General features: G+C 51.6%; 5 protein-coding genes across 5 annotated transcripts; 2 read left to right on the top strand and 3 right to left on the bottom strand.

Moving 5' to 3' along the window:
- Positions 1–7,062: 7,062 nt before the first annotated feature.
- Positions 7,063–7,737, top strand: COL26b_000469 (uncharacterized protein; the record flags this gene model as incomplete). The annotated part of the gene is made up of 3 exons (XM_053173438.1): positions 7,063–7,081; positions 7,186–7,342; positions 7,488–7,737. 3 exons carry the CDS (start codon positions 7,063–7,065, stop codon positions 7,735–7,737), a joined length of 426 nt encoding a protein of 141 aa, XP_053042486.1.
- A 798-nt stretch (positions 7,738–8,535) lies between these two features.
- COL26b_000470 (uncharacterized protein) lies at positions 8,536–10,237 on the bottom strand (the record flags this gene model as incomplete). Its single annotated transcript, XM_053173439.1, has 3 exons — positions 8,536–8,935; positions 9,005–9,861; positions 9,920–10,237. The coding sequence occupies 3 exons, from the start codon at positions 10,235–10,237 to the stop codon at positions 8,536–8,538; spliced, it is 1,575 nt and encodes a 524-aa protein (XP_053042487.1).
- Positions 10,238–14,205: 3,968 nt separating this feature from the next.
- COL26b_000471 (uncharacterized protein) lies at positions 14,206–15,731 on the bottom strand (the record flags this gene model as incomplete). Its single annotated transcript, XM_053173440.1, has 3 exons — positions 14,206–14,749; positions 14,806–15,478; positions 15,725–15,731. 3 exons carry the CDS (start codon positions 15,729–15,731, stop codon positions 14,206–14,208), a joined length of 1,224 nt encoding a protein of 407 aa, XP_053042488.1.
- Positions 15,732–17,621: 1,890 nt separating this feature from the next.
- COL26b_000472 (uncharacterized protein) lies at positions 17,622–18,309 on the top strand (the record flags this gene model as incomplete). The annotated part of the gene is made up of 2 exons (XM_053173441.1): positions 17,622–17,658; positions 17,723–18,309. The coding sequence occupies 2 exons, from the start codon at positions 17,622–17,624 to the stop codon at positions 18,307–18,309; spliced, it is 624 nt and encodes a 207-aa protein (XP_053042489.1).
- Positions 18,310–18,609: 300 nt separating this feature from the next.
- COL26b_000473 (uncharacterized protein) lies at positions 18,610–19,850 on the bottom strand (the record flags this gene model as incomplete). The annotated part of the gene is made up of 2 exons (XM_053173442.1): positions 18,610–19,311; positions 19,377–19,850. The coding sequence occupies 2 exons, from the start codon at positions 19,848–19,850 to the stop codon at positions 18,610–18,612; spliced, it is 1,176 nt and encodes a 391-aa protein (XP_053042490.1).
- Between the last annotated feature and the right edge of the window lie 2,544 nt (positions 19,851–22,394).

Raw genomic sequence — 22,394 nt, forward strand, 5'->3', positions numbered from 1 at the left:
CCCCCCACTCTAAAAAGCTTTTACTCACCGAGGAGACCCCGCAACTCACCCATCCACTATCTTTCTTTGTGGTCTAGACGTTGCGAGCGGCACGGTTCATTCCTTCAAAGGCGTTGGATAACCTTGTCTTTTTCATGATTTATAAATATCTTGTATCTCGTTGCCGTGACTGAGGTCCGTGGGAAATCTACCGAATGGGGGGTAGGTAGAAAGATGAGGACGGATGGTTGGATTGGAAAGGATGGAAGATCTTTGCTACCATGGGGGTGTGGGTTGAGCGCACGCTTGTGCTTAAGCAGGTCGACCAGGACTGCCCCGGCTTGCCATACTGATCTATGGGTAGGGCACCCGGGATCTGGAGACTTGTCAATGTTAGAAAGCATGTCCTTTCGTCTCTGGTTTTGCGATGGGTGACTCAGCGCCTCACGTCAGCACCCTATCGAGGAAATGTTTCTTCAGGACCGCCGCCATCTTGCCTCTTCAGGCTTCACCGAATATAGTTCTGCATGGTTGCGCCGGCCGGCTGTCAGGTATGGATGGGTGAAGTAGACGCCTGGCTCCCGGATCGTGGTCCCGACCTGTCAAGGCGAAAAAGGGATCCTAGCCCGGAACGCGTAAATGATGAGATATACCCGTCCCCGTTTTTGCCTTCCCTGGGGCGGGTTGTAGCTTGCAGCTCTTTGGGGGGGCAAAGCTTCAGAAGAAGCTTGAATGAGCTATTAATTCTCTAAGCCTCCCTCCAATGCATGCGCCTAGTGGAAGGAAACATCACAAGGATGGAAGCTCTTCGCGCAACGTTTACAGCTGACGGGCCGGATCTTGCGTGGCTGTGATAATGATGCTGTTTCACCATTAGACGGACTTGGCTCCGGTGTGCTTCATTCTCGCCACGAACTCGTGGCACATCACACCTCTGTCGGCCTTGGACCAAGAAGAAGCTTGATTCTTTTCTTGGAACACACATCTCCAGACGAGGAAAGAAGAAAAAACGCCTTGGGGTCAGTTTTGCGTGCTTACGTTGACACCTTGCAACAGAGGCGAACCGCTCAAGGGTGGCAGTGCCCAGGGATGTCGTGACATGTTCAGCTGTGCGGCAAGATGGAAGTTTACCAAGACTTGACTTCTTGCCTTTGTAGCGTTTTTGGTTTGGTCGCTTTACACTAGCAGAGGCAGGCTTGATAAGCCCACAGACGCGCGGGATCTCTTTGGGTACAGATCGATGCGTTGGAGGTGGAATTTTTGCTGGCGCGTCTGTGCCAGATGTGGAACTGATGAGAGAGACCCGGGCGTTTGTGCCTTCTAGTTCATCTTGGCGCTGCGTAACACACTTTCGATCCAAGATGAATTGTCGGGCAGAAGGGTTTGGTTCGTTCGCGATATAGATCATGTCGAGCCTGCATGATGCTGCCACAGACTAGCCCGAGGCATTGAGAACTAACTTGCACCAGAATAGTGGTGGGTGAGTAAGCTAGATTAGCCTCATCAATTGAGATGGTTATTTTCATATCAAGGATCATTCTCGGGTTCTCGGCAAGCAGTGGCTTGCCAGGTTTACAAGAGTTATTCCACAGCGAGATATGTCCGATAGTACACATGTTGACATCTTTCACTTGACAACTTCAAAGCACAGAGGCATGATAAAAATCCTTCCGGCTGTATCGGGGGCATGTGCACATTGTGGATCATGCCCAACTGTTATGACGGCAATCCGTGCCTCCTGATTACCACCTTGTTGCTACATGGATCCCAACGACCATCGATGCCGTTTATGCAAGCTCAAATTCACGCATCCATCGCTGGGTTCCTCTTAGATACAACATATGTCATTAACATTGTTTCGTTTCCCGACCCATAAAGGCCCGTGACGTTGTGATCATATACTCTTGATGCAATTCTGCTCTCGCCTGCTGCTCAGTGACCTTCATCGAGGTTACGCCGAGATACACAACTGAGGTCGCGTGACCGATTGTGATGCGTTGATACTTGAGTTGGCATCTCAAAATTCTGAACACTGGCGCATGAGGCTTCTACGTGGAGGACGGTGCATTAACAGACGTCATGGACTGCATTTCCTCCACCAGCTTCTTCCGTATGTGCCTTTGCCAACATGCTCTAGCTAAAGATACAAAGCATTCGCATCGCTGTTCTGAAGGAGTTTTGCTAGCCAGGAAGTGTCCCTTATGAATCCTATAAGGGCGACAGTAGTAGAGGACTTAATAGGGGTAGCGACGACAATAATAACGATAACGACGATAGACGACGACGATGAACGATGACGATAGCGACAATGGAAGTAATAGTAACGATAGAAAGAATAGCAACAACAGCGACGACGAAAGTAACTACACGAGCTAGAAAACCTGGGGGGTCTAGCAGGATACACGAATAACACACGTATGTATGGACACTGCCCGGATAGCAAAAGTCTTTTGAAAATATTACATGTACATTGAAATACATATGCGGTCGTGAATGGTCCATTTCACTCGCATAGATCTGCCCGGCCTCAAAAAAGAGATTTAATGCCGAATTGCCGCTTGGAGATTCTTCAATCCTACGGCAGAACTTCATCTGGGTTGGTTTCAGACCAGAGTCGACCCCATCTGTGTGTTCAAGACAAGATTTGTGGCGAGAGCCGCCGTGAAAGTGAGTAGCGAGGAACTTTGATATCCCAGTAAAACGCGCGGGAGCCAGATGCAGATGCGCCATGACGAGAACATAGCATAGGATGGATTCAGGGGAGGTATGGCTCGTGATCTCGATCTTCTTTCTGATGTCCCTGGGGCGGAAGGAAGAACCTCGTGGAGAAAGCTACGAAACATACATGTATGGCACCGGACAGCTGGCTTATAACTTCCACGGGCCGTCTTTGTATAGGTCTCGGGAGTGGTCTATATTGAGAGTGAAGGATCAGCTAGGCATGCACCGCTGGCGAACTTGTGGCGAGTACTGCAGTTGCCATCGAAGTTACGGAGAAAGGATGGGAATATGCCCGCATCGGGCTACTGCCTTTGCCATGTGTTCGAGCGAAGTATCCGCTCCTTCACGTCGTTGCGCCGGACGTCAGGTCTCTGCGCCTTTCGATATCTTCCAATAATCCAGCGGCTCAGAGTTGTTTTTTTGTTCCCCTACTGGCGGAGATCATTTGTGCTCAGGCGTTCTCCCAGATTCGGGACAGAAGCTTTCAATTGCCGATGCCATCGTCATGGCTGTGCTCAACATGCTCGAGCGTACTTGTTACCGAATGGTTCATCTTTCCAACGGATTTTGGTCGGCTATGAGACCACAGTTCTTGGATCTACCATGTTCACCTCGAGTACATGTATGAATGTGGTCAGACGCAACCCCATAGAGTACACCATGTCTTCCTGGTTTGATCCTTTTGGCCACAAGAGCGACACAGGAGACGGATAGAGATGCCACAGCAGGCCGAGTAGCTGGATTCGTGAATCTGCCGCGGACTCTTCGCGGTGCTGCGCACTGAGCCAAATCCAAGGCGTCACAGACTTGTCGTTGGTGTTTAGATTTGGATGAGTAGGTACGTGGAGGAGCGTTGTTGGCACATTTCTGCGGTCGAGTGCGAGGGATGAACGATAATGCAAGGCGTGGAAAGTTCGAGAGCAAGCAGGGTTAGAAACCCGGCTCGACTCTTGAGATTCCGACGCACAGTTTTGTTGACCTGCTATGGATTCTACTTTGAGCAATTGGCAGGCCGAGTGACGTAAATGCCCCTTTCAATGTGCCACTGGAGGTTAACAGAGACTGAGGCCATGACGGCGACTTGCTATTTGCCTCTGTTTTCTCAAGCAGCGAGAGTGTGGAGGGCTTCTCACAGTGCCGGTTGACCTAAGACAGCGATGCGAAGCAGCACCGTCGATGCCTGTGCAACACCGAACATTCTGGACGACAGTAGAAAGCTAGTCAAGACGTACTCTACAAGTGAAGCTTTGGGGAAAGTTGCTAAAGGAGTACCGGAAGGCGGTATGAGCAACTGCGCAAGCTGTCTATTCACAATTTGAGGCCTTGTGAAGTCAGACCGAGCCACGGAAAAACTAAGAATTTCCAGACGCAGCGGTGCCGGGCGTAGTGGAATAAAGCACCGAGAGGTAAAGATGGCGCAATTTGAGCATGTCACCAGGTCAGGATATGGAGTCATCTGAGGCTTCGTATGTGGAACTGCGGCGAATGTTCTATGACTCAGTTGCGGCGTCGAAGATGCTACGTGGAAGCTTGATCACCACTTTCGGCACAATTGGTGCCCCGTGGCCAAAGAGCGTGATTCGGATAATTCGAGTCACAATAAGACGTCAAGAGGCGAGAAATCCAGACTGGTCGATAGATGAAAGGGGAGGAGGTGAAGTCGAAATGTGGTCACGGGACCCGTGGGGAAAACAGAGGCTCCGCTGTTCGCTCACTCCGCCGTCTATCGGTATTGGCGCCCCGCCATCATTGAGGCAGTTCATGACTGACAACAGTGGACACAAGCCCCTGAGAGACGTCTCCCAGCCTGCTTTTGGCATCCTTATCTGGGAAACGAAGATGCCGCCATTGCTGGCGTGACTGGGAGTCCACAATTGTTCATGGCTTATCCGTATCTTGGACCCAGATAACAAACAGATACCACCGTAGATCGAGACCAGATAGAGTGCGCATCTCCGAGACTAAGCTCTGCAAACGGATCCGGTCGACGCTGGAGGTCGACAATCGAGTCGAACACTCCATCGGCCGGCTTTCACCCGACGAATGGGATGACTGCGTCCAGAGGAATGCGGCAGGTAAATGGGAAACACGTCAAGCGCGTCAAACCACCAGACCCAGGATGCAAAGTAGATCAGAGGGGTGCACAGACAGGCGGGGTCCCGATCTCGCGAGTCAGGGGGGCGGGCGTTTGACGAGAACAAGCTCTCGACGGTGGAGGTGACGAGGCCTCAACACTGGCTGTCCTCCGATCTCTACGCCGCATCGACGCAGCAAGAAGGTGGGCAATGGTGGTGGTGGCGAGCTGTCTGCGTGAGAAGCTGCGGCTGGAAGCATAAGCTGAGCTGGCGACGGGAGCTCAGGCGGTTGCGATTTCGGGAACCGAGGAGGGAGGCGTAGTTGCGAGGCTAGCCAGCAAGCTCCAGAAAGCTCTCCGACTGAGCCGAGTGGAGCCATTGGTCAATTGATGTCCTCCGGTCCGGGGCCCGCTTCAGGGGTTCTCGTTCTTGGGGACCGGTACGCAGGACGCAGGACTCAGCATTGAAACGCGAAAGAGCAGTCATACGGGCATTTTCCGGCAGATGCACCAACATTCCAGATTCGTTGGGAGTCGGTGAATTGAGGAATGAGCGGATCCAGAAGTTGAATGCTGTACACAGTGTAGCAGGTGATGATGAGAGACCCATAGGAACCCCATCGAGACCACATTTGCAACTGTCAGTGCTGGTGGTTGCGGAGTTCTTCGTGTCCGAAGAGAATATGCCGTAGGTAAAGAAGTCGACGTGGAGCTGGCGTTGGCTGGACTGGACAGGCCAGGACCGGCAGTCGCCGAGCAGGAGCATGATCATGTGTGCCAATATGCAGGCTGCCGCGATGGAGTCATTGGCAAGGAGCCAGGCTCGAGGCCGGGCGAGAACAGCAAAGCTGCCACATGGCCAAACCGAATCAGCCACATCGAGCCGTTGGGGATGCTCCGACGTCGGAAAGCAGTCCATAGCAGACTAGACTCTCTGGGCTTCGATACGGTGAAGGGTTTCTGGAGCATCGACAAGGAGAATGGCCAACTGTTGAGTCAAAACAAAAGTGATTGTGGCCTTGATGTAGGACGAAAAAAGGAACATGCCGGGATGAGACGACACTGACGATGGGCAGTTTTCGATCAGTTGCGGCCCCTAAATGGCTCGATAGCAGGGGTAGAGCGATACCAGTCGCGTGCTGCTCCGGTACTTGGGCAGGCGCAGCGGGTGGGCGGCTGTTGTGGCCGCTGACATGTAACGGCCTAGCGGTGCATAGTACACTGGTATCCACTACCCCGCAATCTGGCCACCCGTCCCAGCGCAGCTGGTACCTGAGACCCCGGATCCGAGTGGACCCTTTGCGTCACTGTGCTCCCGTGGTCAGGGGATTGCCGCAATGCAGCTCGGGACGGCGAGGAAAGAGGACGAAGGGCCTGCCTTTCATTGCATTTGAGGGAGGGAGACGAACGTATGGATCAATTGAAAGGTATTGGTTGAGGCGTGAGGTGGAAGATCAGCATCACGAAGCAGGTGCCTGCCTCTCTGCGGTTGGGACGGATGACAGTGACATGACAGGAACAGCTCAAACAGATAAGGGAAGGGCCAACAAACAGATTCCTCCAAAGAAAGAAAGCCAAAAGCCCAGGCATTGGAGCAGCAGGAGGGGAAGGTTTGGTCTGGCGTCAGTCCACGCCCATCTCCACCACGGCCAGTCCACGCCGGCCGTCCCCCCGTCCCAGTACTCCCCCCCGCGCCGTGTCTGGACGGTGCAGTCCAGGTCGTGAAGGTGGCCCCTTCCCTTGCAAGCTGCAGCAGCTGTCCGCCCCCATCTGCATCGAAGTCACGCGATCCGCCTTTTCATCAAGGACCCAGCCAACCCGGTCAACCCAGCCTTTCCGGACCTCCTGCGAAGATACCTCCTTCCCCCCTTGCCGTCCATCCCCCCCATTGGACGAGCTGTCTGATGATCGCGTGATCTGATAGGCCGCCATTTCTCTCAAGCCTTCGTCCTTTAAAAGCATCCTGCTTAGCTCTCTCCGTCTACATAATTCCTCCTCCTCCTCCTCACATCTCACCTGAATTCCATCAAGATACAATTCGAATCCATCAACACCTCAACCGCAATCTCACCCAGCGAACATCGACGATCTGCTCTTTAACCGTCAACCCAATCCCGTCTACATGATCTTCTCCTGTAACACACACACATCCACAAACCGTATCTCACCAGCAATTCCTTCAAGAGTATGTTTGCACCTCCCCTCTGAAGCTCTCCCCTGCCCCGCACCATATCCCCCTCGCGTGACGTCTCCCGTCACCTCCGTGCTGTCCAAGCATTCCATCTTCGATGTGTCTCTACACATCGAGTACCATCCCCAATCATCATTGAATGGTTTTTTGGCGGCATGCCAATTGACCCCATCCTGCGTGTAACTGTTCTGGCCACTGGCACTAACACCGTCTCCCGCAGTGACTCGTTCTCACAAGTACAACGACCGTGACCACGCCGCCCTGGCTGACGGCACTGCTTCTCCCCAAGAGCACCTGCCTCGCTATTTTGCGAAGCATGGTCACGAGGGTGTCGACCCCAAGAAGGTGAAGAAGAACGGCGGCGGCAGAAGTAACTGGTACGTTCGGACCTCTCTTTGCGTTGCCTACCCCACTTACACACGACCACTTTCAATGCTACAGAGCACTGCCACCCCCCCCAATCCATCAATCTGTCACTCTTGACTGCCCATGAATTCATTTACTAACATTCACTGTTCACAGGGGCAATGCCGGCGAGGAAGTCGTCGATGAGGACTTCCGTTTCACCAATGCGCGGCGTCGCACCAACAGCAGCGGCTACGCTGACAACCTGTCGGCGTTCAAGACAAAGTTCGACGTCAACGAGCCTGAGCCCGTCTTCGAGGAGTCCATCCACGGCCCCAACGAGGACGATGGCGAGGACCTGACCAAGACGGAGACCTCTGAGAGCGGCGGTTCTTCCTACGGTGATGAGAAGATCACCAAGCACTAATATCGGGACACCGTCCCTAATGTTTCGTGCTGCAGCCCTCTCATACCACTGTACACCAGGCAGTCGTGTTCTCATCATCCCTTTTTCAAGCTTGCGCTCTCGAGGAACTAGTTATCACCACAACAACACAAACACATTGTATTCAGCATGGGAGGACGGGGTTATTGCTCAGGGTTTTATTTTCACGGTAACGGAATCGGCGATAAGTGGCTTTGCTTTGAGAGACTGGAAGAGAGCGAAGGGAGATGGGGCTTCCTCGTTCACGATTGACTGCCTCGGCGGCGGATGAAAGCGTGTATCACGAAGATTTATGACCTGGCGACGAACAGCGTTGCTCTTGTACTATTAAAACAAATGGCCAATGATCTGATGAATAGATCCATGCCCTGTACCAAACTCTGGCCCTAAAAATCTTTGTTGAAGCCCATCTCGCCAGCACTTCAAGACACGAGCCTAATAGCGTTCATCCAAAAGGAGCCGGCGTTCACAAGTAGACGTCAAACGTTTATGGCCATGACTGCGAAAAGAGCAACTAACCATAATTTGGACGGACGAGCTCTCAACCGCGGATCTTTTGTTTTTGAACTTCAAATGTCTCTGTTGAAACTGCCCAACCCGCACAAGCGACAAAGATAAGGGACCAATTTGAGCAATCGCACCTTCCATCATCTCCAGCCAAATTGCACCTTCGAAAGCTACGTCCTGTCCTTCTGACCCCTCATCGACGGCGCAGCACCTTACACCACCCTGACGAAACAAAGCTGCAACCCCCGCTTTTGGTTCCCCTACTGACAAACTTCACCACTCGACTCCAAGTACACACAGTCTCTCGACGAAAGGGGACCAGCCGAAGGTCAAGGTGAAACGGGCATACAACATTTGCTCCTCCAGCAGCCGCAGCCTGGCCGTGTCCATCTGCAAGATGTCCATCCACTTGGAAGAAGATGGGGAAGGGCAAGTGATGTCTGCCGGGCTGTCTGCTTCTCCAAGTACAGAAGCTGCGACCGCTGTACTCACATCGGCGGGGAAGAAGAGCTCGCCCCAAGCCTCCTCACTCCATACCAGCTTCCCTTGTGCGATGCACCCCGTTTCGTCCACCAGGATACCCATGACTCGGGGGTTGAGTACGAGTGTCTTCTCAGTCATGCAGTTCTTACACGTTGCGGACGAGTGATTGGCATATAGGGGAACTCCGCAGCTAAAAGGTCGCATTAGCAACTGCCCATGACGTGCAAGTTAGTGATGCTGCGCGTCGAATGCTACACACCATTCAATGCAGCAGAGCATCTTCCTTCGGTAGAGTCCAAGCAAATCCAATCCTAAGACCGTCAAGCACAGCTTGCCCGTGAAATCCATCGCCGGATCAGCACGAGCGAACTCGTCCACCTCTGAAAGAGTGAACAACGGTCGTATGGGCCCGTGAACAGCCACCTCGGCGTTCCAGACGTCCTTAGGGAAAAGAATGCAAATGCACTCCTTCTTGACCCTATTCTTCACCCATTGGTGAAGCCAGTTGCCATCGGGAAAATCAGGGTCTACGTCGATGAGGGTGTTGTAAGTGAGGCCGACACCTGCTGGCTTGGGAGGCTTCGTCTCGCGAAGGGGGTTAAAATTGGGACTCGTCAGAAGAAGAATGGTATCGTTGGGCTTCCACAGCTTGGCAGAGTTCGCCTTGTCATCCCATAGCGTCAGCGCACAGCTTGCTGTGTCATCCCATACAGTGACCTCGACTAGCTCCGCTTCTCTGCGGTCATTTATCGTGACGCGCTTGCGAGATCCAATGCTCTTGACGCAGACGATCAGGCGAACCGCAGCAGCTGTGTCATGACCTGTTTTGAGGTATTGGCCGAGTGTCATCAGGTTGGGGAGCGGTCTGGCGTTTGGATCATCACGCTCGTAGTCCAGGGGCACCCGAGCAATGTTCTGTGTCGTGGGGGTGTCTGTGATGAATTGTATGAACTGCTTGGTACCAACGTCCGCTGGGTTGATGGGAGTATACATGGTGACGAAGGGGATGTTTCCCTGGTTCGAATTGGCTGAGGTTCCCGTCCAGCTTGCCCATACTGTGACAAGCTGTCCGAATAGGAGAAGAGAAACAGGGATACCAATGGGTACAAGTTTAACCTAGAAGAGACGGTCAGGCTAGACGTCAAACAATAGCAGAGAGTACTTGGGAACGAACTGCGATGGCACCTGTGTCATCTTTGACAATGAGCTGGTGTGCTGGCCGAGTATACGTGTTCTTGGAGTCGAGGAATGCAGGCGTATAGTTGACGATGCGGCCAGTGAAGCGAATAAGCGCCGGCCCTGGCTGTATATTCGCAATGCATACTTGATGGTATTCGTCGGACGGATTCCAGTGCCTGTCGAGAGGATTGTTTCCTGCCTCGACCTCCGCTTGGGTGAAGCCGTGATCCTGAGGGTGTTGCTTGGTAGGCGCCACCACCGATGACGTGGGTACCTCCTTCTTGTAGAAGGCCTGTATGGAAAAGTCGGACATGGCGATGAACGCGGCTCACCAAGAACCAAAGTTGCCAATCATGGAATGGTGTCCTCGGCACTGAACCATACAGGTGACAGCAGAGAGAGATGCTGATTAGTGCGCTCCGAAATTGACCTTAGTTGGACGAAAAGACTTGGGCGGATTGAGGCGAGGCTTTGGTATAATTCTTAGACAGGACCCTGGAAAGCAAGAGCCGTGGTGGACATCAGTTCAAGACGGGGAAAGAGCCCCTCGACCACACCTTCCCATCTCATCTAGGCTGCACCTTCCCACTCTCCCAATTTGGAAGGCACAGCAAGATGCAATATCCCGTCTCTATTAGCCACAGAAATCATCCTGGGTATCTAAGGATCTGCCTAAGGTAGGTAGAATCAGTGGTAGGCAGCCGTCTTGGTCTCCCGCGCGCTTAGTTCGGGTGTGTTAGTGCCTTGTCCCCCATTCTTGGACAATGAACCCAAAAATCGTGATAGTACCAAGATCCCACCCGGCCCCGATCCGGGGTTTTCGGGCTTCTATCCGCTTTACATGTAATCCATTACTCACTCGTATTCTACCAAATGTGACTGGCCCTGAATCCTAGAGTCCCGCTATAACTCGGTCTTCGTACTTCAGTCGATTGCTTGGACAAAGAAATGCATATCCCGGGAAGTGGGAAAGGTGACCGATACACACGATCTCCTTGAGCCCCGAGACATGTCCCTTTTAGCGGCCCCCATAGCTACAAGCCCAAAAAAGGATTAACGTGCCAGCCAAGCTACGCCACTAGTCAGTATACTTATGTTTTGCAGTGAAAACGGTACTTTTTAAGTACCTCTACTTCCACTAAAACTAGTCGATATTTACCCATTTTTTCCGACAGCTATAAGTCAACCTTATTCCTCGATCCTAGTCCCCCACCCACTTGCCTACGACACTAAAGATACCCCTACTTACTCTATATCAAATTAACCCCGAAAAATCCCTAAAAAATGGATAATATTTGCGACGATGAGGTTATTGAGTTATTTGATGATTACGATAGCGATTTTGATATTGCTGACGATTTTGAAGATCCTAACGCCTCTATACGCCGCCACGTTCCTATCAGCCTCAGGGTCGTTAACAAGCTGCATTAACTACCCTCTGCGAGCGCTACAACTAACGATATTAACGTTAGCGCGCCCACGCTGCCCTAGGCGCGTAACTACCTACTGCCACCTCCTAGCAAGCAAAATCTGCTGCTAGACCCCTAGCTAGCAGTCCTATACGATAATAAGTTAGTATAGTATAACCCTTGCCTGCCTAGCCCTCTGCTAGGTATCTGGCGCGATAAAGAGCCTCCTGCCTACCTCAACAGCACCCCTTACTGCAAGCTTCTCTTAGACTTCTTTGAATGTAAAATATACTTACCTCCTAACCTCTTAACGCTATAGATATAGCAAAAGTTTATGCTTAAGTAGATAGCTAAGTAGTAGGTAAATTAGACTAACTAGAAGTTAGAGATATATTAACGTAAGTATAATCCTACTAAAGTAATTAAAAACCTTACTTAAGTACCTTATTAGCCTTAGCGTATAAATATAGTAGAGATATATATCTTTTTAGGTATACTTATCTATATAACTATCTATTAAGAGCATACCTTTAGTAACTACTAAGTTAAGAGCGATCTTCAACTTATCTACTTTATTAATTAATAGATTTTGCGTAAGCGTTTTTAATAGCTATATTGTTACTTCACTACTTATAACCTTAACGTTAAGAGTCATTATAATATATACCTTATAATATATAAGAAAGTTACTTACTAGAGTGACTAGCTATAAGTAGTATTAATATAGCTATAGTTACCTAGCGTTAATATTACTGTTAATAAGAGTATAGTTTATTACTAAGGCTGCTATTTTGATATTTAGTATATATAGGGTAAGCTTATACCTATTAGCTTTAAACTATAGGTTATAGGGGAAGTAAGGTACTTTTTTCGCTAGGTTTAGTATATAAATAATAAGTTACTAATCCCTCTATTTATATATTTACTAGTAGAGACTAAAATGCTTACCTCTATAAGAGTAGTTATTACCTACTTTATCTTCTTACTACTAATACTACTTAGCTACTAATAGTAATACTACCTTTTTATTAATAACTTACTTACTTCTATTAACTTATTTTAATACCTCTAGCGCTAGAATATTATTGCTATTAGTACTATATATAACGCCTAATATAGTAGGGTTAGCTCTACCTTTAGTAAGCTTAGAAGCTATAATAGTAAGGCTAAAAAGATACCTTAAGGTACTATCTACTATAAGATAACCTAGGGTAGTATAATCTACTAGCTTCTTTTTAAGGATGGATCCCTAGTTTTAATAGCAACTATAGGCTTTAACAGCTTTAAATATACCTTCCTTAGGCTTTATAAGAGGCCTCATAATAGCATAACCTATATTAATATATTATAAGCACCCTTTAAGACCTATAATACTATTATAGGTAAAGTTATAGTTATATATATAAAGATACTACCTTTCCCTTAGTTGCATTATATATATAACTAATATATAAATGCTATTAATATTAGCAATTAGTATAAGGCTGATAGCTGCTATAGGCGTTATATATACTATAGTAGCTACTAAGCTCTAAATTTTAACTTTAACCTACCTATTAGTATAACTAACGCCTACCTAGCCTTCTATAAGGCTTAGTATAATACCTATACGTATTATAGTAGTAGTAAGAGGTTTACTTAGACTTAAGGGCGTTTTTAATAACGCCTCTTCGAGGAGATTATAGCTATATATAGAGAAGCAGCAATTATAAACAAAAGGTCTCTAACCATACTAAAAAAGCCTTCTAGCTAGCTAAATCACACCCCTACAGCATTACTAGGGAGGAGGTAGTATATATAGTGTTCTTCAGTATATAAGCATAAAGTGCTTAGCGAGAGGGCAGTTAATACAACCTCTACTACCTACTGAAGTGACTAGGAGTGCAGGGCATACAGCGTAGCACTTCATAAGCGAGAGTGCTGGGATGCCTGGCATGCCAGAGAGGGGGCCAAGCAGGGCTAGCCCGGGTTAGGCAGGATCGGCAGTTTAATACAATATATCGATTGGACGCCTCTACAGCCATCTCACACGCCACAAGTGTCTTTTTGCGATGTACTGCGGAGCCTGAGCGCAAGGTCTGACTGGCTGCCCCTGGCGGGAACTAAAAGGGACATGTCTCGGGGCTCAAGGAGATAGTCACAGTCCGATTTGATTCAACGACACAAGCTATGCCGTTAGAAGCAAGCAAGGCATTACCCCCACTCAAATAGCTTCCCAAAGGCTCGGATCCGATGGACACCGGTGGAAGGATGATCGGCCATGGCGAAAATATCCAATCTTGGACGTGGCGTTCTCGGCACCGCATCGGGCATCTTGTCTCAAGCGGCGGCGGAAGCGAGGTGGAGAGACATCACCGCATGCACACGATTTTCGGAATGACAAAGAGCAAACGGTTAAACGGACATGATTTGGAACTTTGTGTCTCGTGTGATTTTCCGGATGTGTTATATGCTCTATCTTCTATTACACTGGTACTGGTGGCTGACTACCAGTGCACTTTTTAACGGCCGACAGGGTACGGCCACACCGGCGGCCGCCCTCCCCGTCAGGCCGAGGAACAATCGAATGCCTTCTCTGATCGTGTGCTAGACCAACGACTCCATGATTCCCTCGGGTATGTCTAACAAAGGAAAACCCACCGGAAAGAAAATAACTCCCAACGCCGAGGCCGTTTCTTCTATCAGTTCGCGGGAAATACTCATCGTACAGCATCTCATACCAGAGACAAGAGACAAAAGACAAGACACAAGAAACCCTCATGTGCCTACAACATGTTGCTGCCCAAAGGCGGCTGCGTATCATGCGGAGTTGTAGTGTCGTATGTACAAACGCTGAATTTGTGTGTACATTTGTGAAGCGTAGCGTTGGAGCTTAATCCCTTGACGAAGGACCAGACTGCTTGCGTCCGGGACCACCGTAATCCGACATGGCGCTAGACGTGTGGGAGATTGACGTTGATCTGTGGCTTTGTGCCGCGATGCTGTTCTTGGCGCTCCCGGACTCGAGGTCCTGCATGGCGTATATGCTGTTTGAGTCGTGGGTCTCGAGAGCAAATGACTTGCTGCAAACGATGCCCTTGCCGTTGCGTATGGCGGCTTGTAGCTCAGTCGTCGACGAAGACTCCGTGTTAGGGCCCTGAGACATGCGGTTGCGACTGCGGCTTTTGCTCGGGTTATTTCCGCTAGAGGGGTCTTCCGAGTACTTGTGGGAGTCGTAGCGTTTCGTGAGCATGCCAAACAGTCTCGGGAAAGTCTTGATGAGAATGAGACGAATGGCGGGTAGACAGCAGCAGATGATGCCGGTGGGGACCTCAAGTGTTGTCCAGAACGCAATGTCAAATTGATCCCAGGTTGGGTTTTGAGACGTTGCGAACTGAACGAGCGAGCGCAGCCGCAAAATGCTCACAATGGTCACGCTGTAGGTTTTGTTAGCCTCAGACTTCTGAGACGGGGAGTTCACGAGGGAACTTACAAAGTACCAACGCAAAACATCATACCCACAGCCAGCTTCTTCCACCAGTGTAGGTTGAGAGTTCTGATTCTGGAAAGAGGAAGAACAAGCATCCATAGATCGAGGAGGATACTGATGACGGCGTTTGCCCAGGGAACGGCGTTGATGTTGATACACGTCCCCTGGTGTTCGCCGTCCCATCTCTGCCAATAGTAGTGGATGGGGGTGCATTGAAAAATGCCAACCATCAGAAACACGAACGTGTTGACAGCGTTAAAAGCAACGGTACCCCAAAGTAGACGCGCAAGGCCAGCTCGATCGAAGATACGCATGTAAAAGAACAGGATGGCCATTTTGACCAAGCCCATCTGGATGAAGTACATGGGCTCGAGTAGGTAGAACCAGAAACCAAATTTCTCGATTTGATCCGGTGTCAGGGTCCAGATGTCCTTGCCGAGACCCGCGGGGATGAGTCCCACAAGGTTGATGATGAAGGATGGGAGGACGGCGAGGAAGGCGAGCAGTGTGAATAAGTCATCCCAGCCTAATTGTGCCGACGAGAAGAACTTATATATCAACCGGGCAAAGACGACGATGATCGAAAGACCAAGCATAGTCCATGTCAACCGTGCATATTCGGGGCTGTGGTCCCTGACAGGCCTGTCACAGGTGACCTCGAAGACATTTTTGGCATCTGTGGACTTGTAAGTATGTGCTCGTGTGCCTCTGGGTTGCGATGGCAGACTGACGAAGGGTGTCCTTGATGGGGCAGGCTCCCACAATGCAGGTCTCGGTTGTAGTCTCGAACTTTGAATCATTGCAGATACATGTTGCATTGGTTAGACCGCAAGGCGAGTCCTTGATTGCTGACAAGATACATGTAACCTAGAGACATATGAGTGAGTTGCGATGGAGACAGGTAGGTATCGGGCAGACTTACCGCACATGTTGGGAGTTGAGCAACAGCATCGGTGATGCTACCAGCCTTCTGGGCCGAAGCGAAAGGTACTGTGATAGCCAGGATAACTGACACCACAAAAGCGAAGGAGTGTGAAGACTTCATGGTATCGTCCGATCTGGGTTCAAATCGATCAATTCCCCAACCGTGTCGTGCGCCGTCGTGACAGGAGCCTCAAGAGTCCGAGGTCCTTGGGGGTATCTGCTTGGTTAAAAAAGAACAAGCATAAGCATCATCGAGGCCGTTAAATCCCATGAGCTTTTCCGAACCGTTCGCGGGGATAAGAAACGTCAACATGTAGAAGAAAGGGGGTACGGATGTGGCCCAGCCCAGGCTACGGACCGGCGACATTTAAGTGGTCGCCATGTAGCAATGGCTCATCCTCCACGAGTCGCGGCGCGACCTCCTTTCAATCAACCCTGAGCAGGATGGAATTGTATATGCCGTTTGCGATAGTTCAGCCCAGGAGGACGCCACACGAGCGCCAAAGGCGCTGCCGGCCTCTAGCCCCCTCACGTGGTGGATTCGCGATGAGAGGGTCAAGATCAACGCTGAATCGCGAACAGAGCGCAGTCGGGCCACTGCTTCCGGTATGGCCGATGGCAGCCCAAACTTGTCCATAGGCCGGCTGGGGCGAGGCACGGATGGAGCACCGGTCCTAATAGCTTGGGGTAGTTGAACCACTGACAGGCGGAAGACGTATTGCCGTCCTGGATCGCTCCAGGCCGTGGGGATCCCCCAGAGTTGCATTCCGGGAGGCCATCCGTCTGATCCGTCCATGCAACAAATACCAAGCGCCGGAATGGGAATGTTGCTCGGCTACGACGAGCTTTGAGCTCCCGGGTTGGATTGACGGATGCCATTGGCCTCGATCGGGTTCGACTGGAGAACCATCCTCCATCATCGCAGACCAAGGATGCGAGGTGTGGCAGGGAATACGACGGTGACTTGATAGTTTCCCACGCGGTGGAAATGCAGCCCATCCAGAAAATCTGGAAAACGGGCGCTGACGGACTTGCCTTCTAGAGATGGAAGCAGAAAGAAGTAAGGTATGCGAGAACAACTCCCGAGCTCTGGATTTCTGAAGATGGAAAGTGCCTAGAAGGAGTGAAGGCGCATGAAAACCGCCTCATGGGCCGACTCCCGAAGTGCCCTCATGATGGTCTCTCGGCGACTCCAAATCGTCAAAGGAATTCCAGGTTTCATCGCACAAGTGTGAGATTTAGCTCTTGCATCAAAAAGGAGTACGTCACCAGGAAGGAAAGGCGCCATGCTGAAGACATCAGAAAAAGAAAGACACGGTGGGGCCGGCCATCCACGAGCCCATCTTCAGCTAAACGACCCAAGCAGGTGTCCTGCATGCACGTCAGGTCCCGTCGTCCCATCATCGATCGCTGTCAAGGGTTGTTGTCGGTTGATTTCTGCGCGCACTTCATCTGTTGAGCACGGCGCACGCGCACATACACATGGCTGTCAGGGGATGTCTTCCCAAAGTCCGCTAGCTTTAGGTGCGGCGAAGGATGGTTTGCCTTCAAGCTTGAGCGTATTTTGAAGTGCAGGAGGAGTGGACCAGGACCCCAGACCAGTGATCGACCGCGTGTGGCCCGTGCACAGGAGTTCCTCCAGCACGGGCCTGGTTTCTTGTAGCCGACTTATCTCCTTATCGGGCGGGCTCGTGCGTCCATGTCCCAAATTTCTGAAATAGCACCAGATCGCGGTCGCTGCCAGGCGACACCGGGTCGACGTCGGCAACCTGGACTCGAAATACCACGTTTCACCTCCTTCCCCTCAACCAGTCTTTCGACGCCCAAAACTGTCAATTTGCCCAGAAAACCATCCCGAAGACCCCTTCTGACGGCTCACGTCATCCCGCAACACAATGAGCGCGCTAAACGCCTTCCACGAGTCCCTCCCGTGTACGTCTGCTGATCTCCCATCTGCCGTGCCTGCGCCATCCAGCTAACCTGTCAACGCCCGCAGACATTGATGACGAGCCCACGCCCGCTGAGCGCGAAGCTGCCGAGTCGTTGATCCGAGCCGAGCTGGCTACCTCTTCCCCAGCTCCGGCCCCAGCTTACAAAGAGCCTACCTTCTCCCCCCTTATCGAAGCCGAACTCGAGCGCGTCGCGTCAAAACAGCCCCTCAAAGTCATCGACCTCGAAAGGTACCAGACACAAGAGCCCTTTCCAGACTCTGGGCAGCCAAAGACAGCAGAGGATCGCGAGCGCCTCGCCGACTCGCTGCGCAAGGCATACACCTCCTACGCTTACCTCGATGGTCGGGCTCAGAACCTGGGTCTGCTGGACAAATATGGCAAAAATGCGTGGCTGATCGGCAATTGGGGCCTTGAGAACGAGCTCAAGGCTATGGAACGGGATCTTTCCGAGACCAAGCGTCAAATCGATATTTTGACTGTTGCCAGGAGGAGGCAACAAGAAGAGGTTGCGGCTGAGATGAAGGGATTGGAGGAGACCTGGAAGAAGGGTGTCGGAAGGACACTGGAGACAGAAATTGCTGTCGAACAGCTGAGAAGGGAGGTTTTGGAGGAAATGAGAACAAGGGGCTGAGGTTGAATTGCCTTGGCGGGTGTCCTCCTGCTTGCCTCACGATTGATGTCATTCACGCTTATCTGTAATAACAAGGTCCATCTAGATCAATGATACCACCGGAACTCCGTCCTTCAAAACCAATTAAACAATGCCATGAATAAAATACTCTTGACTAGCAGGTATCTGGACTTCACTACTAGCCATGTTCTTAGGAAGCGAAGGTAGGTGTCCCACTAACGCCGTTGTGAACCTTCACATTTACCGTCAACCTTTCCAAAGCCGCCATCCAATCTTCAACGAAACGCACAACCACTCCATTTAAGCCGCTTGCAGCGGATCCATCTCTTCGACACCCGTCTTCACGCTCTCGTACTTTGTTCGCCTCATGATGCCTTCGACGGGGCCAAGAAGTCTCTGGAAGGCAGACTTGCCGAGGCTAGCGACCTTGACATCCGTCGTCGCGACGATACTAGCGGCGCGGGGGGCGTCATTCAAGAGTGCAAGCTCACCAAAGAAATCTCCCTTGCTGTAGTGCTTGACAGCTTCCTTGCTGTCGCCAATGTAAGCATCGGCCTCACCACTCTCCAGCAGGTAGAACGAGTGGCCCGGGTCGCCTTCCTTGATGATAGTTTCGCCAGGAGTGTATTTTTGGGTTTCCAACGCGTCGGCAATCTTGGATCGCTCATACGGCGTGAGGGATTGCAGCAACGGCACTTCCTCGAGGAAACTCTCATACATGCGACGGCGCGCAAACGTCGACTCCATAAGAATGCGGCGGAATGTGAGTCGGTCGAGCGCCCACAGGGTGCATCCAGACTCGGCGGAAGTAACCGTTGCAGCTCGAGGAGCGTTGTACATAAGAGCCAGTTCACCAAACGAGCCTCCGGCCTGGATCGTTCCGACTTTTTGGCCCATGCCCTCGGGGCCAGGTTGCAGAGTTCCACTGCTGTTGACGTACACGTCGAAAGATCCCTTCTCCACAACGTAGAAGAAGTCACCAGCGTCACCTTGGCTAATTACCTGTTGTACTACGTTAGGTACCGTACATGTGCAACAAAGTGATGTGGTGGAAGTGATCTTCTTACCTTGATACCTTTGGCCGGGATAGGTTTCTCGATCAATGCTCCCAGAATCTGAGAACTCTGCTCATCGTCCAGATGGCTGAACAAAAAGTTGCCTGCGATGGCAGTTGTGAGACGATCCAGTTGCTCCTTGTTCTTCTCGTGGACGGGAGGAGACCAGTTATCGTATGAATCGGCACTGGGTTTCAGAGACTCAGCGGAAACCGAGGTACGGCGGCCAAAGTTGTACTGGGCAGGGTAGCTTTCGGGATTCGGCGGGCTTCTAAGCGCAGAAGGCGGAGCATCGTCCGTGGCGTCGCCGCCAAAAGGACCGCTGAATGTGGTGCCAGCGTTCATGCCGAAGTTCGGTGATGTGGGAGACGTGACCGTATCATTCTCTTCCTCCTCGATAACACGGTGGATAGCGTTGCCACCGGTAGGGCCGTCACTGGCGCCGCCAAATGGATTGGCATTTGCACCAAAAGGACTCTTGAACATGTTGGGCGACTTGTGAGCAATGACAATCGATGGGAACTTCGTCTCGCTTCGGTGCCTTTAACGTCTCGGTGCAATCTGGCGCAAGTAGGTAGGCAAGTCGGCGCAGCGGGTGTGGATATTGAGAGGGGGAATCGGTGATAGTGTGTTGATGGGAAGCTCTGATGTATGGTTAGCTATTTTGGACACCAGCAGATGGAATGGTAAACGGTTGCCCTGCTCTCTGAGGTCATCAGGCAGATGGACAAAGAATGTTGCAAGATTGTTGGGGTTGTGAGCACGACGGAATTGGTGCGTTCGGTGCCTCGTCTGCTGGGTCTCAGGCTCCAGCACCCGAGCAGATTCCAACTCCCTGGCCAACTAGGTCATGAGGTTCGAGATGCACTGACGCAAATCGGTAGGGACAATTGGCTGTGCAGGGGTGACGCAGGGCAGTGGCAACAGTCCAAATGCGATGCCTTTCAATCGGCAGCAACAGTGACGAACTGCAGGTCGGGAGCAGGGAAAACAGGGGGCGGTGACATGGGAGCACAGCAATCTTGGGATGTATGCGGCTGTTGAAGAAGACACATGGGAAACATGAGAGGAGATGATGCTGGAACTATCGAATCTGGGCTAAAGTCGGCCTGATGGTCGAAGGGAGCTTCCACTTACCAAAGGTGTAGCCAACGAAGCTAGCTAGCGGGAGACGGTGGATTGAGGCGCAAGCTCAACAGCAGCAATGTTGATATAACCCACAGATGTTGAGGCGTGCAGCTGTCGTCGTCGACCGGACCGGGGATGGAGAAGTATAGACAAGGACAAGCAAGACGAGCTTCCGGTAGGCAAAAGGGATGGATGGCTGTTTAAAGATTGAAGAGAGAGGGGAGGGGAGCAGTAATAGAGAGAAGAAGAAGACAGGAGGAGGTCACGTCGTGGGTCCGCAACAGCAGGATGCGGCTAGTAGGTAAGGTATGTCAAGGTAGGTAGGTAGGTAGGTAGGTACCGAAGTTGAGGAGGGGGAGGGGAGGGGCGTGGCAAGTGGGCGCCGCTTTCTGTTCTCCTGGGTTTCCAGTTCTGGTGCTGTTGTCCGGGTGCGAGACGGTACGAATTGATGAGGCCACAAGAATGCCTCACAAGCGTGTCTTGTCTGGATCGAGGGCAGTTGGCAGAGGAAAGAAAAGGGCGACGGTGACGAGCAGGCGGATGGGAGCACGAAATGGGGGAGTGTAGGAAACGGAAGGCCAAGGGAAGGGAAGCTTTTTGGGTTCGGTTTGGGGATTGCACTGGGACGGGGGTGAGGTGGGGTGGCCACGCTTGTTACCACTGCCAGCAGAGGCACGGAGGCAGACAGACAGTGGAGGAGCCAGGAGACACTACGAATACAGAATGAGGAGGGCGCATCCACGTTGGCTGCTTCCAGTCAAATCTCAATCTCAGCACCAAAGCACGGAGCACAGGTAACATTTGGGAACCTGGCTACCTTTCAGGAGACAGGGTAGGGATGGGGAAGGGCACAAAAAAAAAAGAGAGAAAGAGCGGAAGGCGCTCCTATCCTCCCCTCCTCCGCCTTCTCGCATTTCTTCGTTCCCTTCCCCCCCTCCACTTTCCCGCCTTCGCTGTCTTCACATTAAGGTACCTAGCTGTGGCATCCAATCCGCAGGAGCAGGAGAACCAGCATGCAGCGGGCATGCAGCAACTGGACATTACAAAACAGCCAGCATCAGCAACAGCATCAGGCTCGAGGTGATGGATGGGCCCCAGGTGGTGTTGGGTCCTAGCTTTTGAGGGGCCTTGCTGCCCCGGCCGGCCATTCACGGCCGTCGAAGAGTTCTAGAAGGCGCACAGATCATCTTGTGGTCCGCTGCCGCTTCCCTTCCCTGCAGCCCGAAGTGTCCGGGCTTCAGCTTCCACCCTTCCAAGCCGCTTCGGTTGCGATTCTGTGCAGCTCCCAGCGTCTTCTCTGACTGGCCGCACTGGGCCACACACACACTCACACAGTCCACCCTGGGTCCCTGGTTTCGGCCATGTCATCATGGGGACGCCCTCCCGCGGAATTTCAGGGCGCTTTCAGTGGGCCTTCCCCGTCCGCCCGCAACTGCCCCTCACTCAGTCTTTACTGAGGTAAGGTACCTAGGTATGTACATTCGTCCACGCAACTTCGTTGAGCTCTTCTGTCAGTGGCTACCTTGGTTTCTAGGTGCTGATCAAGCTCGCTACAGCCACTGGCTTAGGCAGTGCCCAAGACCTGACCGATCCCTTTACCAGCAGCTGTCTCGCCTGTACCTTATGGCCGCCGGGCTGCTTTCACTGCGATTCCATTTCAGACAGCCCGGGCCCTGTGTAACCAGAATGAAAGTCACAAGCCTGGCTCAAGCTCAAGCTGCCTTTGACGTCCCCATTTTTTGCTTCCAGACCTGCCGTTTCAAGCCGTATGTGCGGCCTCTCAGATGTCGATTCCCCATCGTTGACTCCGCGTCTGGTATTCTTTCGACCATACCTTAGCAGTAGCCCCTTTATTACGCCTCCCACTCTCCTATTACGCGGTACTTGACAGGCCATGACATG

This window comes from Colletotrichum chrysophilum (assembly GCF_026319265.1).
Source record: "Colletotrichum chrysophilum strain AFK26 chromosome Unknown scaffold_2, whole genome shotgun sequence".
Lineage (NCBI taxonomy): Eukaryota > Fungi > Ascomycota > Sordariomycetes > Glomerellales > Glomerellaceae > Colletotrichum > Colletotrichum chrysophilum.